Genomic DNA, 14436 nt, shown 5'->3' with positions numbered 1-14436 from the left:
CTTTTTGTGTTCAAATTATTCTTTTTTCTTTTGTTTGGAAACTCTTTGTTTTAGATTATCAAAGACTTTTAATTTATCCAGCATAATTAATCATCTTGAATTCAAGTTTTAAGTATATAAATGTGTTAAATATTAAGAGGAAAAATTTGACAATCATAATATTCCTACAAGACTACTCCAATAATATTCTCTCTGGTGAAAAATATCTATTGTTTGAACCAAAAAATTTAATCAGCTAATTTTTAAGTTTTTAACTCCCAACTTTAGCTGTGATATAAGCTTTAACTAGCTTGGATAATAGTTCTATTAGCCGCACCCTTATTGTTAAATCTTATTTTTCTTAAATTAGTTAAATTTATATGTTAGATTAAAGTATTAAGAAGAAAAACCCGATAACTTCAACAAAAGGACATTGATAAAGTATATCTTGTTGAGAGGGACTTAAACTAGTTTTTTTTTTACTTACATTGTTTTTCTTTTTATAAAATAACGTTATCACCTTAATTAGTTAATAACATAAGGTCCAAATGCATCCTTGTGTCCATTAAAAAAAATCCATTTTGGTGTTATATCAAAATGGAAGAAGTTAATTATTAAAAAATTTAACTTCGATGGACTAAGTTAAAAAGAAAAATAATCAGATCAGGAAATCTATAATAATACACCTTTCTTTCTTTTTCACTACTACAAAAGATTTCGCTCTACTAAAAACTAAAATAAAGAAAACATAGATCATTCTAATTTCTATATCTATTAATGTCTAGCACTAGCATCTCTACTCTGTCTTCCTCCCTTAATTTCCATCTCTATTAAGATACAACGTTTCCACCACTCACTAATATTGTCCATTTTGAGATACTAATACAATGTCTCTCACTTTATTGATGAGAAAGACAGCATATACTGGCAAATTTATCTGTGGATTAATTGAGAAGGTACTCCAGGTGTGGCCAAATGAATAATGCAAAGTGCAATACCACACAACTGAAAGAGATTATAGTTCTCCTGTGTCAAAGGAGAAGCTTCACCTCTCCCAGTAAAACCTTGTTGGCACGTTGATGCTGCTTCCATAACCGAACTCATCCAAATCCTAGTTACATCATAGTTCCCAGAGAGGAAAACCCCTACAGAATTCACTATTGTCCATGCTGCATCAGAGTACAGCTCCAAGCAATCTGCCAAGCACCCCAGCGCAAAGTTATCAAGGCTTGTGCTGTCTAATAGCTTCTCTATGGTGGCCAAAGTGCTAGTCACATTCTCTAGTGCTAGCTCCATTGCAACCAACGCCAACCCTTCGAGATTCGCGGAGTGACTCACCGGAACCGCCGGAAGAGAAGTGGAGCATAGGTTGTAGCTCAAGATGATGGATTGGTTGGCACATTTTTGGCATGTTTGATTGATTATGTCCTTGGGTACATTCAAGGTGGTAGAGCTTTTTCCAAGAGGGAGTGTGATGAGAAACATGAAAGAGAAGCACAAGAAAGAAGGCTGTAACATCATTTGTTTGGTATAAACTGAAAAGGGTGTGAGTGTTAATTGGTGCTAAGTTATAGAAAGAATGTATGGTTAATATAAGTGAAAGATTTCAATTTTCAAGGAGGTAGTGGGAATTGTACTATCATAAAGGAAGTTTCCTTAACGGCTTTGTATTTGTTGCTTAATTAACCCTTGTATCCGTAACAAGAGAGTACTGTTTTAGCATTGACATTTGTTATTTAAGGCAATGTTGTGTTGCGTAAAATAGTGGGCTTCATTGGTTATTTCGTGGAAACGATTTTAACTGCGGAAGCTTCCTAAGATCATACAAAAGACAGATTCACTAAGGTCCAAGGGATACCGACAAGGATGTTTACGTTGTTATTGTAGTTTCTGAAGATGGAATTCTCAAAACCAGAGCATCTCCTATAAAACTAGTCATTTAGCTCAAATTACAAAAAAGTGAGGTACGAGCAACGATAGAAGAAAGAGGAAAGCGATGGATCTCCCATGTACCCTGATAAAACGAGCTAAAACTTCTTGTAGTGAACATTACCAAAAAAAATTGCTTTAACCTATGAAGTATAGATACTCCAAAAATGAAAAAGTATCGGTGTTGCTCGTCTCCTCCTCCGTCAACTCCTCAGTCTTTATGGCGATGGGGGTTCCTGGGAAACGCTCAAGTAAGTATACTCCCAATATAGTAAATAAGAATAATAAATGCTAGAATGAATATTTTTTTTACCTGAGCAACTCATCTTTTATATACAAATATAAATGGACACTTGATCCATGGGCCTTGCATCCCATGACTAATGATCCTTCTAACTTGGAAATAGTTGCTTAATGATGTTCACGAGGTAATCTGTTTTCTTTAATTGACTTCAATAACTTTTTCTACCTTTTTCAGTTTGCTATATTTGAGCACATGGAAATCAGCTGAGTTTGAAAAGTTTGTTTTGTCTTTTGTATATGTGTATTGCTAGTTTGAAATGTTTTTGGAGATTTCTTAAACATAGAAGTATAAAAAAATGATGGAAACTCACCTTATTTATACTTTATTCATGTTATTATTATTTGAAAAATAATAACAATAATGCCTAAAATAATTAATGATAATTGGTGTTTTGAAATTTAGCTCTTAATAGTATATTTGTTTTCATATGTTTAAATTTAAAATGTCCTAATTAAGTTGTTATTATTGTTGTTGAAAAGACTATTTTAGTCGTTACATGTTATATTGACTTAATTGTTGACTCATACAAAGGATTCTAATATTTATATTTTTGTGATTGCATTGTATGAATTGGTAGATGTAATTCAACTTTATGAGCATTAAAAACACAATTGTAACTCTTTAATGTTATATCTTACTTTGTTTATCACCTTGTGATCTAAATGTATTGTATTAGAATAAAAAGATGTTGACAAAGCTTCTTTCTACTCTATATGCCTTAAAAATGAATGACATGATTTGGAGGAAGTGAATATATATTTTTTTAGAGACAAAACATGTGTAGTTAGTGAGAATATGTACCTAATTAGAAATTTATATGAAATATAAATTGAAGGATTGTGCTTACCATAATGTGTTACATATGCACATATTTGTTTGTTCTACCTTGTTTATATTTTTAATTATTACATAGAATCTTCTATTAATTGTTAGAATTGAATTGTTTGCATGCAATAGTTCTTCTCTTTGAGTTTTGTGTGAAATCATATTTCTAGATATTGAATTGTGCAATGTGCAAATATGTTTAAATCTATAGTTGTTATTTGTATGTTGCTTTAATGATCATTGAATTACATAAATTCAAATATGGTTGTGCATCCGGTCATCAAATGAGTATGTCATACTTTTTATTTACTTGAAGATTTGTTAGTTATAGAGTGAATTTCGATGACGAAATTATTTAAGGAGAAAAAAAACGTAACATCTTAAAATTTTAATATAATAATTGTTATTAGTTTTAGTTTAAAAATTATTAGAATAAGAATTTATTTAAACTAAAATGATTATGATAATATATATATATATATATTTGGAATGATTGTATTATGATTTATTAAATATCGTTAAAATAATTGAATAAAAAAATTATGTATGTTTATTTATTTTATTTAAAATTGATCGAGTTAAACAATTATTTTATCAATAAAAAGATTAGGTAGTTAAGATTGTTGAAATTATTTTATAATTATAAAAGAAAGTGTGACAATTTTATCCTAATTAAAAAGATTAAAAGATTATTACTATTGTAAATATAATTATTATAGTAATAATATAACATTGTATATCTAGTTTGGATAAGATATTTGTTATATTTGAATTTGTGCTCATTGAGAATGATTTAAATCTTATCATGTTTTATCTTAATATATCTTGAAAGAAAATAAATAATTAGATGATGTTAATAATTAGATAAATCTTGATAATAGAGTAGTAAGAGATAAAGAAAGATTTGATTAGCCAAATCTATTGAAAATATATTTCATGTAACTCAATCTTAAATCATATATTCTTTTATTATATAAGGATAGATGTTGACTCCTTGGCAAGCGTCCAAGTTGTACAAGTAGGATTAAAACGATAAGATCGAGTATCGATTTCACAAGGACTTTGTTTATACTTAGAGTTATATTTGTGTGTGTAACTACAAAGCAAAAAACATGGAAGGTTAAGAAAACAAATGCTCGAAGTTGTGAGATGGTGTTGATGATGAGTTAAGGAATTTGTTGGGGGCTCCACGTACCAGGACTACTCTTAATGTAACCTTAATAGATTTTTCTCTTTTTAACATGAATATGATTATTACCTGCATCTTTTAACATACTCTAATCATGATCTTGTAGAAGCAAGCTTCATGATGAATCAAGATTGATTCAAAGAAGTTTTGATGATGACAAAGGTGATGACAAAAAGCTCAAAGATCAAGAACAATTCATGATAACAAAGATGATGATCTCTAGAATCAAAGAATGAGTTCAAAATTGAATCAAGAACACTTCAAGGTTCAAGAGGAAATTTGATTTCAAGAATCAAGTTTCAAGATTCAAGCTTCCAAGAATCAAGATCAAGATTCATTCAAGAATCAAGAGAATACTTAATCAAGATAAGTATTAAAAAGTTTTTTCAAAAACTGAGTAGCACATGAATTTTTCTCAAAACCTTTTACCAAAGAGTTTTTACTCTCTGGTAATCGATTACCAAATTATTGTAATCGATTACCAGTAGCAAAAATGGTTTTCAAAAAGCTTTCAACTGAATTTACAATGTTCCAATTGATTTCAAAATGTTGTAATTGATTACAATGTTTTTGTAATCGATTACCAGTGTGTTTGAACGTTGAAATTCAAATTCAAATATGAAGAGTCACATCCTTTCACAAAAAAGCTTTGTGTAATCGATTACACTGATTTGGTAATCGATTACCAGTGATAGTTTCTGAACAAATCAAAATATGTAACTCTTCAAATAGTTTTTGACTTTTCAAATTGGTTTTAAGTTTTTCTAAAGGTCATAACTCTTCTAATGGTTCTCTTGACCAGACATGAAGAGTCTATAAGAGCAAGGCTTTGTTTTGCATTTGAAAAAATCTTTTCCAATTCATTCTTTATACAAGCAATTTTTCCACATTGATTTCTGAGTCTCTTTGAACTTCTTCTTCTTCTTTCTTTGTCAAAAGCTTTCTAAAGTTTTTTGGTTTTCTAAACCTTGAAAACTTGTGCTATTCATTCTTTTCATCTCTTCTCCCTTTGCCAAAAATAATTCGCCAAGGACTAACCGTCTGAATTCTTTTTGTGTCTCTCTTCTCCCTTTTCCAAAAGAACAAAGGACTAACTGCTTGAATTCTTTTGTGTCTCCCTTCTCCCTTGTCAAAGAATTCAAAATGGCACAGTCTGAGAATTCTTTTGATTCTTTGCTTTCTCATATACAAAAGATTTCAAAGGACTAACCGCCTGAGAATTCTTTTGTATCCCTATTTACAAAGTTTCAAAGGTTTAACCGCCTGAGAACTTTGTCTTAACACATTGGAGGGTACATCCTTTGTGATACAAGTAGAGGGTACATCTACTTGGGTTGTTGACTGAGAACAAGAGAGGGTACATCTCTTGTGGATCAGTTCTAGTGGAGGGTACATCCACTAGGTTGTTCAAAGAGAACAAGGGAGGGTACATCCCTTGTGGATCTTTGCTTGTAAAAGGATTTTTACAAGGTTGAAAAGAAATCTCAAGGACCGCAGGTCACTTGGGGACTGGATGTAGGCACGGGTTGTTGCCAAACCAGTATAAAAACTCTTGTGTGTTTGTCTTCTTCTTCCCTACTCTTTTAATTTCCGCTATGCACTTTAATTCTCGTTTTTACTTTTGGTTAAGTTTCTTTTCTATTCTTCATTTACTTAACAACATAGTAAAAGCCTAAGAAGGATTAGATTTTTAATTAGTAAAGGTTTAAGAATAATTAATTCAACCCCCCCTTCTTAATTATTCTGAGGTCACTCAATCCAACAGATCTCTCAAGTGAGAGAGCCTAAATCACCTAATATCGCTCGTAATCGCTTAAGAGCTATATTAAATTATTTGCATTACAAGCAGAGATGCATAGATAGGCTAGACAATACCACTCTATCCCTAGATGTTCTTCTTAAGTTCTTAGCATATAAACATTTCTCAATGCCTAAATCCTAAAACATTTCATGAAAATGGATTATCAGACCACAAACATGTCAATGAGCATAGGAAAGAATAATAATATCAACATCATATTGATAGATAGTTTAGAATCATTACATCAAAGAAAGTTTGATTTGCAAAGCTCCCAACAATAGGTGGTTTTAGCCTCTCATTGTCATGAGATACTTACAAATATAAAAGGCGGGATGAAACGGAAGAGAAATGGAGTGAAACAGATCAGCCAAAGCTCCATAAATGGATTTCCTTCAACAATAACTTCTTTGCTTCCTTTCTTCCTTGTTCCTCTGCTTCTACTATGTTTCTTCGTTGCTAAGTATTCTAAAAGTTTTTCTTCCTTTTAAATATTTCACCAATTGACAAGCCAATCAAAATTGTCTTGTGTTCTTAGCATGACACTCGTGCTAAGCGCGCATGTCCAGCTAGATCAAGTGGCCACACGATAAGTCGCAGGATGCGCACTCTTGCTCGTGACAACTGTCTTCCAATGTGGCTTCTTGTGCTAAGCGGGCTTGCTTGCACTGAGCGGTCCTGATTCGCTAAGCTAGGATCTCGTGCTGAGTGCGACACTTCAGTTTTTCAATCTTTTTCATGCCTCTGTTATATCTCTACACAAAATACAACCAAAATTACTATAAAATCATTAACTTTAGCATCTTCTAGATAAAAACTCAGAAGGATCTAAGTTCCTATTGTTTTAACACAAAAGAAGCAATAAAAGAAAAGAAAATGAGATAACTGATATGTGATTTCAGTATACAAATGATGTATGCATAGCACTTATCAATAGACAATTCTCTTCTCCCAGAACTTTATAGACAGTCTCTCTCAGAAATAGAAAATTAGTAGAAATGCATGAATTACTATGTGCTTCAAAGAGAATGTTGTTGACCCACTAAATGGAGAAGATGAATAATAAACAAAGAACATGTGAATTACTATGTGCTCCAAGAAGTGAGTAAAACAACCTTCTTTTTCTAAACTTCCATGGTATAGATTTTTAGAAACACATCTTTTTAAGTTTGCTGGTCATAAATTTATAAATTGATACATTAACCTTGCGTGAATTAATCCCTGTGATGATTACAAAATTTAGGTTCCATAGTGTTCTTGCGTGAATTTATTTAAGTGTCTAATTTAATCATACCAACATGTAGTTTTTACAATTCATGGGGTTTAATTTAATTTTACAAAAAGGAGTATTGTAGTGTACAAATCTTCACTGATTGCATATTAAATCTTGGAATTCATGAATCAACCTCTTTGAGTTTTGTTTTTAGCTATCACACATATCAACTAAAATATATTTTAATGTGTGTGTGTGTATTTTATTTCATAGCTAATTATTAATTGACTTATATGATGCTATAATTTGAGGTATGACTTTATGAGTTATTAGTGTATATGGGATTGGAGTATTTATTTGGTAGTTACTGGAATTATGTTTTATAATTATGTGTGATGAGTTGGTCATCATCTTCTGGAAAGTGATGACAGTGTATATCTTATTTTGAAGATTGAATATACATGAAATATGAAATACCTCCATCTGCGATGGGTAAGAGATATGAAATACATATAGTTGGGATGAGGATGAAATAATAGATACATCCATCCGGGATAGTGAAGAGATTCTAGATACCTTTATCTATTATGGAAAAGACAGTGGGGCGTCATTGCATGAATATAAACTCATAGATCTTTTGAAGAATATGAGATTTACACTAGTTTTGAGAACCAAAGAGTTTGAGTCTAGTGATTTTGGGAATCACTAAGTTATGTTTGTGATAATTGTTTATTCAAGAATTGAATGCACTAAAGTGTTGGTATTTATTTAGTGGAATGTTCTTTTGTTGTGTAAATAATTTTATGGTTGTTTTATAAGTGTGTGTGTGTATTTAATTTAATTTTATGGATACCATAGTTGAATTTTTTTGTTACCGCGCTGGCTGAAAGCAACATTATTTACGAATTCTTTTAAAACTTGTTTTATTCAGCAGAATTATTATCTCATTAAAAATGTTGTTTTCAGAGTTCGAGAAAGAAACTTTTGAGACGATAGAAAATTGAAAACTCAGTTCATTGTTTGTTCAATTTTGTAGATGCATATATTTGAAAATAAAATTATTTATTTATGTAAGTACCCATTTTTTTATAATATTTAAAGTATTCCGAACCATTAAAATTTTTAAGTTCCCATTTTATAGATGTTTTAAAGTATATTTTTATTGTAATGAAGGGCATTACATGTTTGGGGTGCTCGGCCTAGGTTGTTTGAGTATTGAATGCACTTTGTTTAAGAATATCTTGATATGCTTCCAAAGCCCCCTAGACCTGGTTGAGGGGGTGCTCAGCTAAGACTAAAAGAATCCTCAACCATAACCTTGTGAGGGTTGCATCCTTATAGGTGCAAATGTCGAACTCGTGTTAGACATCGATACGTCTTTGATACGTCTAGATATGTTGTATCCAAGAAATATCCAATTTTTTAAATTAAATTGTATTTGATGCGACTCTGATACGACTCAAGCAATTTCCAATATAGCTCCGATATGGCTTGAGCCACTTTCTGAATTTTTTTTATAATTTTATTGTTTTAACTTTAGAGATTTTATAATAAGGTCCATTTGTGTGGTTTTGGCTTTTATATATTTACTAGTGTAATGTCCATTGTCTTGGTATTAAATTTATATTCTACAATCTATAGTTTTTATTTTATTTTATTACGACTTATTATATATATATATATATATATATCATTGAGGAAAAAAAAATGTGTTACATACCAAAATTCTTATCATTGAGGAAACATCTTTGATCAAAATTGTCGAAAGAATGGAGAATGAAACGTCACTAAAATAATAAGAAGGAAAAAAGAATACAAATATGACTCGAGAGAGAAGAAAGCGGGAAGTAACGATAATTAGATGGGAGCTTTGAGGAGCAGTGCAATTATTTTATAGATAATATGCATCAAAAAGAGAGTGTTTAGTTTTTCATGTTTGAAGTAGTGGATAGTTACAATTGGGTAATTTGGGTTGGTGAGAAAGTGATTAGAAATGAGAGAAAAAGACAAAATTAACTAGATGAAAGTGGAGACTACATCAAAGATTTTTTTTTTATTCTCCATTTGTACAAGACCATTGTTATTTTTTGTTTTAAACATATAAAGACATTTGAGAATAAAATGGACAAATAAAAGTGAAAACTGAGGAATAATTACAACAATCTTTATAAATAAGTGTCTTTGTATCAACCAAAAAAATTTATAATTTCCAAATTCTAATAACAAACAAATAGTTGTTGTAAGCACTAGTTGAAGCCACAACACACTACTGCAAAAACACGATTCTACGACGCACCTTTGAGGTCAGTGACAATATGACCCTTGTAGTAGGGGGGTGGTGGCAATTTTGTAAATATGTTACATTTTCAACGACGTTTTTCTGGAAGCACCGTTTTCGTATTGTAGGCATGCGTATTTGTGTAATTAAGAGAAAATGTACTAAGACGATGTATATCAAACACCGTTGTTGAAATCAAAATATACAAAGACAGGTTTGATTATCCACCGTCGTTAACCATAGTTTATAAAAGCTTTTTTTCTGTCCCGCGCTAGGTCTTCCTCGAAGTCCCTCTCTGTCAAAATTGTTCTTCACGCGTACCAGACGAATTCCTCATGAGTGAGATTTCGAGAAGCTTTGAAAAATTCCCACGGTAGGTCTCGCAACACCTTCACCTCTGCAACTTCACTATCGCAGCCCCCCACCCTGAGCTCCGCGTGGCGTGTGGGTCATTTCTGAGAACCCGACCTGGTTGTGGCACTGACACTGTTTTCGAAGGTAACCTCAGTCTCGTAGAAAATGTTAGAAGAATTCGGTTTTGGCTTTTGAGATATTCTATTTAATTAGTACTGTACAATTTTAAGTTTTCAGGAACTTGTAAGTTCATTACTACCTATCTCGGACCTAGTTGTGTTTTGCGGCAAGTAGCTTTCTCGCTTTCAAGGTTCGTCTGTTCCATCTCTAACTTTTTTTGTTTCATCGGATATTGGGTTTGTAGCTTGAATTTGTGTTTCTATTTTGATTTCCTTGATTTGTCTTTCCATTCTCATTTCATTGATTTGGGTTTATTAATTGTTATTTCATTGATTTGCTGATTGAAGTGTTTGATATGTATTTTTCTTCTTTTTATAATTGTAAGACTATGGAGTTAATTAGAAATTAGAACAATTTTGTTTGGGTTTTAGAGAACTGGAACTGCCCAAGAATAATTATCGTGTTCATGAGTGGAATAGAAAATTCCAAATTGGAATCACTCAGGTCAAACAATATGACAAACATCACCTTTTTAGTCTTTAGGAGGTTGTTAGAGTTTGTCCCAAACTAGGGTGTTTTGAGGTAGGAAATTAGGTTTCCTTGAAATTGTGCCTAACAACCTGCAGGAGGGGCTAGAACTTGAGTTACAAGATGAAGGGGAGCCAAAATATGTAATGGTGATGGTTAGCAGACAAGTTATTTAGGAGAGAGAAGATTCATCAAAGGCTGGAAAAGTGGAAAGGGAAATTAATAGACGCACAATGTGGGAGGATGAATTTGTGCCATGTAGCCAGTGGTATATTGTATAAAGGAATATAGGTTTTGGGGAGTTAATCAAAGTGGTTTGGCTTTCTTTCATGAAGTTATTTTATGAGTTGATGCATTGATACATACACAGATGATTCCTTTGTTGAGAAAATTTCAATGCAAAAGTTGCTATTAGCTGGGAGTCTGTCTATGCTTGTATGATTTTCAATCGAGGTTTCGCAGTTTTGTTGTATTTCTTGATATTATGGACAAATGATGCGGCCACAATTGCAATTGTGTTAGCCAACACTCCATAATCTTTACAAATTTTTGGTTTGTTTCTCATTTTGCAAGTCTAAACTTATGGATGATATGCAGAACCTATGTACTACATTCTCTTAAATAATAAGGCATTATCATTCACTAGAATCTCCTGTTCTATCTTCCTCTAAATATCCCGTGCTAAATTCAACACTCTTCATGCATTAAAAGTTTGCCTTGTTCTTTTCTATAATTATTTATTTATCAATTTACTCATTTGTTTTTTTTTTTAAATCATCTAGATCACACTAGGAATAGATCATCTAGTTCCATCCCAAAGGATTTTTGTGGATTACCACTATATAGGTTTCAAAATCTCTTGTTTGCCTCATCTCATATAATTGTGTTTCTTCTTTCGGAAAATAATTCACAATATGCCTGATATTCCTCCATAAATGGCTGCTATGGAATTTGTTTTGTTCACCTTTTGCACTATTGGTCACTATTTCAATGTTGTCATTTTCTAAGATTGATTTATTGGCCCTACCCCATAGCTGAATTTGAAACGTGAGCTTTAAAAATTCATATTCATATTCATATTCATATTTTGTATTCTTCCTTGCTGAAGTGTATAATCAAATATTGTCAGCTAGCGGAATGTTGTAGAAAGGGAAATTCTTTAGTGTTGAAGTATCATAGTCTATATGCCTTGCAATATCAAATGAGAGATATGTGCAAGCATATACACTTAATATGACTTTCCCCTAAATGTGGAGAAACCTACGAATTTATCATCATTAAGGCTATAACTTGAATGCTTGATCATGTGCACTTGCAACACTCTGCTATGCACTTATAAGTTTTGTATTCTCACTAGAATTGCATATAAAATTATAAATACAAGCATATATGATCAATAAAGCATTCTATCCAGTACTTGCACAGAAACATGTTTATGGCCTTGTTTGGATAATTTCTCTATAAGAAATTATTGGAGAAGAAAGAAGAAAAAATGAAATAAGCTTATTCTATAAGTTTAAGTTAAAATTAGCTTATGCATAAGCAAATTTGTAGAAGCTATATAATTTAACTTCTCTAAAAGCTGATCTTAACTTATGCGAAGCTAATTTAAGTTTATGAGAGAAGCTTTTTTTTCTTTCCTTCTTATTTTCTTCTCCTATGAGTGCTTATGGAGAAACTTATCTAACCAGGAACTAAATATAAGCAGTCATGAATGCCAAATTCAAAAGACGTAGATTATGTGTGTTTAACAGCAACACAGTCCACAGTATTAGGAAAGCAAAATAGGAAGGCAGAGTGATACCCAAAAGGAAAGAAGTCACAAGAGGAACATGGATGATAGACATGATGGAGCACACATACAACAATAATTATGAATTAGTTGGCACACCATGTACAATTGTGAAAAATATCACTAATTATGAGCCTTGGTTAAGTTTTCTGCATTTCTTTGACCACCAAATCGTAATGGTTATTATAAGTATAAACTCAAACTTGGACACAGTAATCAGACAATGTTACTTAGTACTTTATCATACCACTCCTTAGCTTGAGTAGCCAATACTTTCGGATCTTCACAAGTGTGCCTTATTTCTCAGAACATCATATCCTATAGCACTATAACTAGTCTAAATCAGATCATTGAAAAATATAAATAAACTGTTGATGTTTCCTCCATTTCGAATATTTTGTCTACGTTGAAACTTTTGAAACTTGAAATTGTTGAGACCTTGTATTAGAGAAATTTTTTCAAACTTCCCATCTTTAGTTTTGTTTGGGGGCTGTGTTCTATCAGCCTCCAAAATATTCAAGGTCCATTTCTATAAACATTAAGAATAAAGCTTAGTCTTATGTATGATAAACAAGTCAGCTAGAGTCATCTAATGATAGGTCTCCAAAAAGAGGAACCAATTTCACTTTGGGTATTCTGCACCATAGTCACAACCACATATCTATAGTCAATGTGTAAATAAATAATAAAAATAATAACATTATAGTCCCTTGAAAATATATCAAAAATCTTTAGATGACCTATGTCATGGCAACAACATAAAACTTGAGTACAACTTATGCTTTTTAACAGTTATCCCAAGTAGCATATTCAGGCATTATAACTTGTATCCGCAAGTGAATTGGATGCAGATTGTGTATTATGGTGAAGTCTGTCAACTAGACACAGATTTTTATTCATAGTAACTCCATTGCATGTTTAGTTTCTTCATGTCTTCTAGAGCCTTTATTTTGCAGATTTCAACCTTGGAAACCATCCTTGGAGAATGTATTTTGACCCTAGAGCTTTGCTTTTGTTTCCTCCTCTTAAGTTATCTGTTGAGAGGAAGATGATGTGATTGCTTCTGCTTGTTAGTCTTTACCTTCAATTCCTCAGATTGTTTCAAGTTCTGCCTCTTAGAACTCATTTCCTTGTGAGATGGCCTCTCATTTTTCTCAATCTCTTCTATAATATTTCCAAGTATAAAATTCTTTGAAACTGCTGAAGAGGAAAAAACATGTTTTCTTGGGGTGCAAATTGTTCTAGATGATTCAGATTGAAATGTCTTGTTTGAAGTATTTGTTCAGCCTCTTGCATGTGTTAGTTTGAATAGAAAAAGTATAACAATTGACATGAACTTTGAATAAGAGTTAGCTTCGTAAGAGAACCTTCTGAGTATGTGCTGACCTTGTATCCTTGTAAATGCATGAAAAGTATGCTTGGTAATTGTACATGCCTACAAATTAGAGCTGTAATGTAACTATTGCAATGAGCATTGACTGTTGCTACTCTCCTGATAGATAGCAATGAGCATTGATAGAGACATAGTAGAGTTATAAATCTATTCTAAAATAAAACAATGAAAAAGAAAAACAAAGAGAATGGGGGAAAAGGAGACATTAAGGAAGAATGGTCCCTATGGAGACAAGGAAAGATAAGTCATAAGCAAATTAATTTCTCTTAATTTGTTTAAGCATATGTGGCACAACACAAACACACACAAAGGGAAAAAATGAGTCATTGCCAAGAAGTAGAGTACAGTAAAGAACAAATATTTGCAACTGTCCGTTTGAAACGAAGTGGTTCAAACTATTTTGGGGGGTTTTTTCATGGTGCCCAATAATGAATTTTTCAAAGGGGTTCCAATGTTGGATATGCAAAGAGATTAGCAAGCTTTGCTTTGTTTGTATGTCTTTCTATTGGTTCTTGGTTTCTACTTTTCTATAGTAGATCAGTATTCTCCACCATAAAGTAAACTGCAGTAACAAGTCATAGTGATATGGCTCGAGAGTAATTAGCTAGTTTCAATAGTTATGTTTGGGCAGTTAAAGTGTTGGAGGTAAAGAATTAGCTTAAATAAGAGAGGGTATAGGAGGAGGGATTCTGATTTGCTATCATTTTGGAACTAAGCATTGGCTCTGTCGTAGG

The 14436-nt window shown here is 32.1% G+C and overlaps 1 protein-coding gene across 1 annotated transcript; it reads right to left on the bottom strand.

Moving 5' to 3' along the window:
* Nucleotides 1-617: 617 nt before the first annotated feature.
* On the bottom strand, nucleotides 618-1536 carry LOC114412248 (putative invertase inhibitor). Its single transcript, XM_028376064.1, has one exon. The coding sequence runs from the start codon at nucleotides 1498-1500 to the stop codon at nucleotides 913-915; it is 588 nt and encodes a 195-aa protein (XP_028231865.1). The 5' UTR covers nucleotides 1501-1536; the 3' UTR covers nucleotides 618-912.
* Nucleotides 1537-14436: the final 12900 nt, after the last annotated feature.

This window comes from Glycine soja, chromosome 5 (assembly GCF_004193775.1).
Source record: "Glycine soja cultivar W05 chromosome 5, ASM419377v2, whole genome shotgun sequence".
Lineage (NCBI taxonomy): Eukaryota > Viridiplantae > Streptophyta > Magnoliopsida > Fabales > Fabaceae > Glycine > Glycine soja.
Note: the sequence above shows the minus strand (reverse complement) of the source record. Positions and strands in the feature narration are given on the sequence as shown.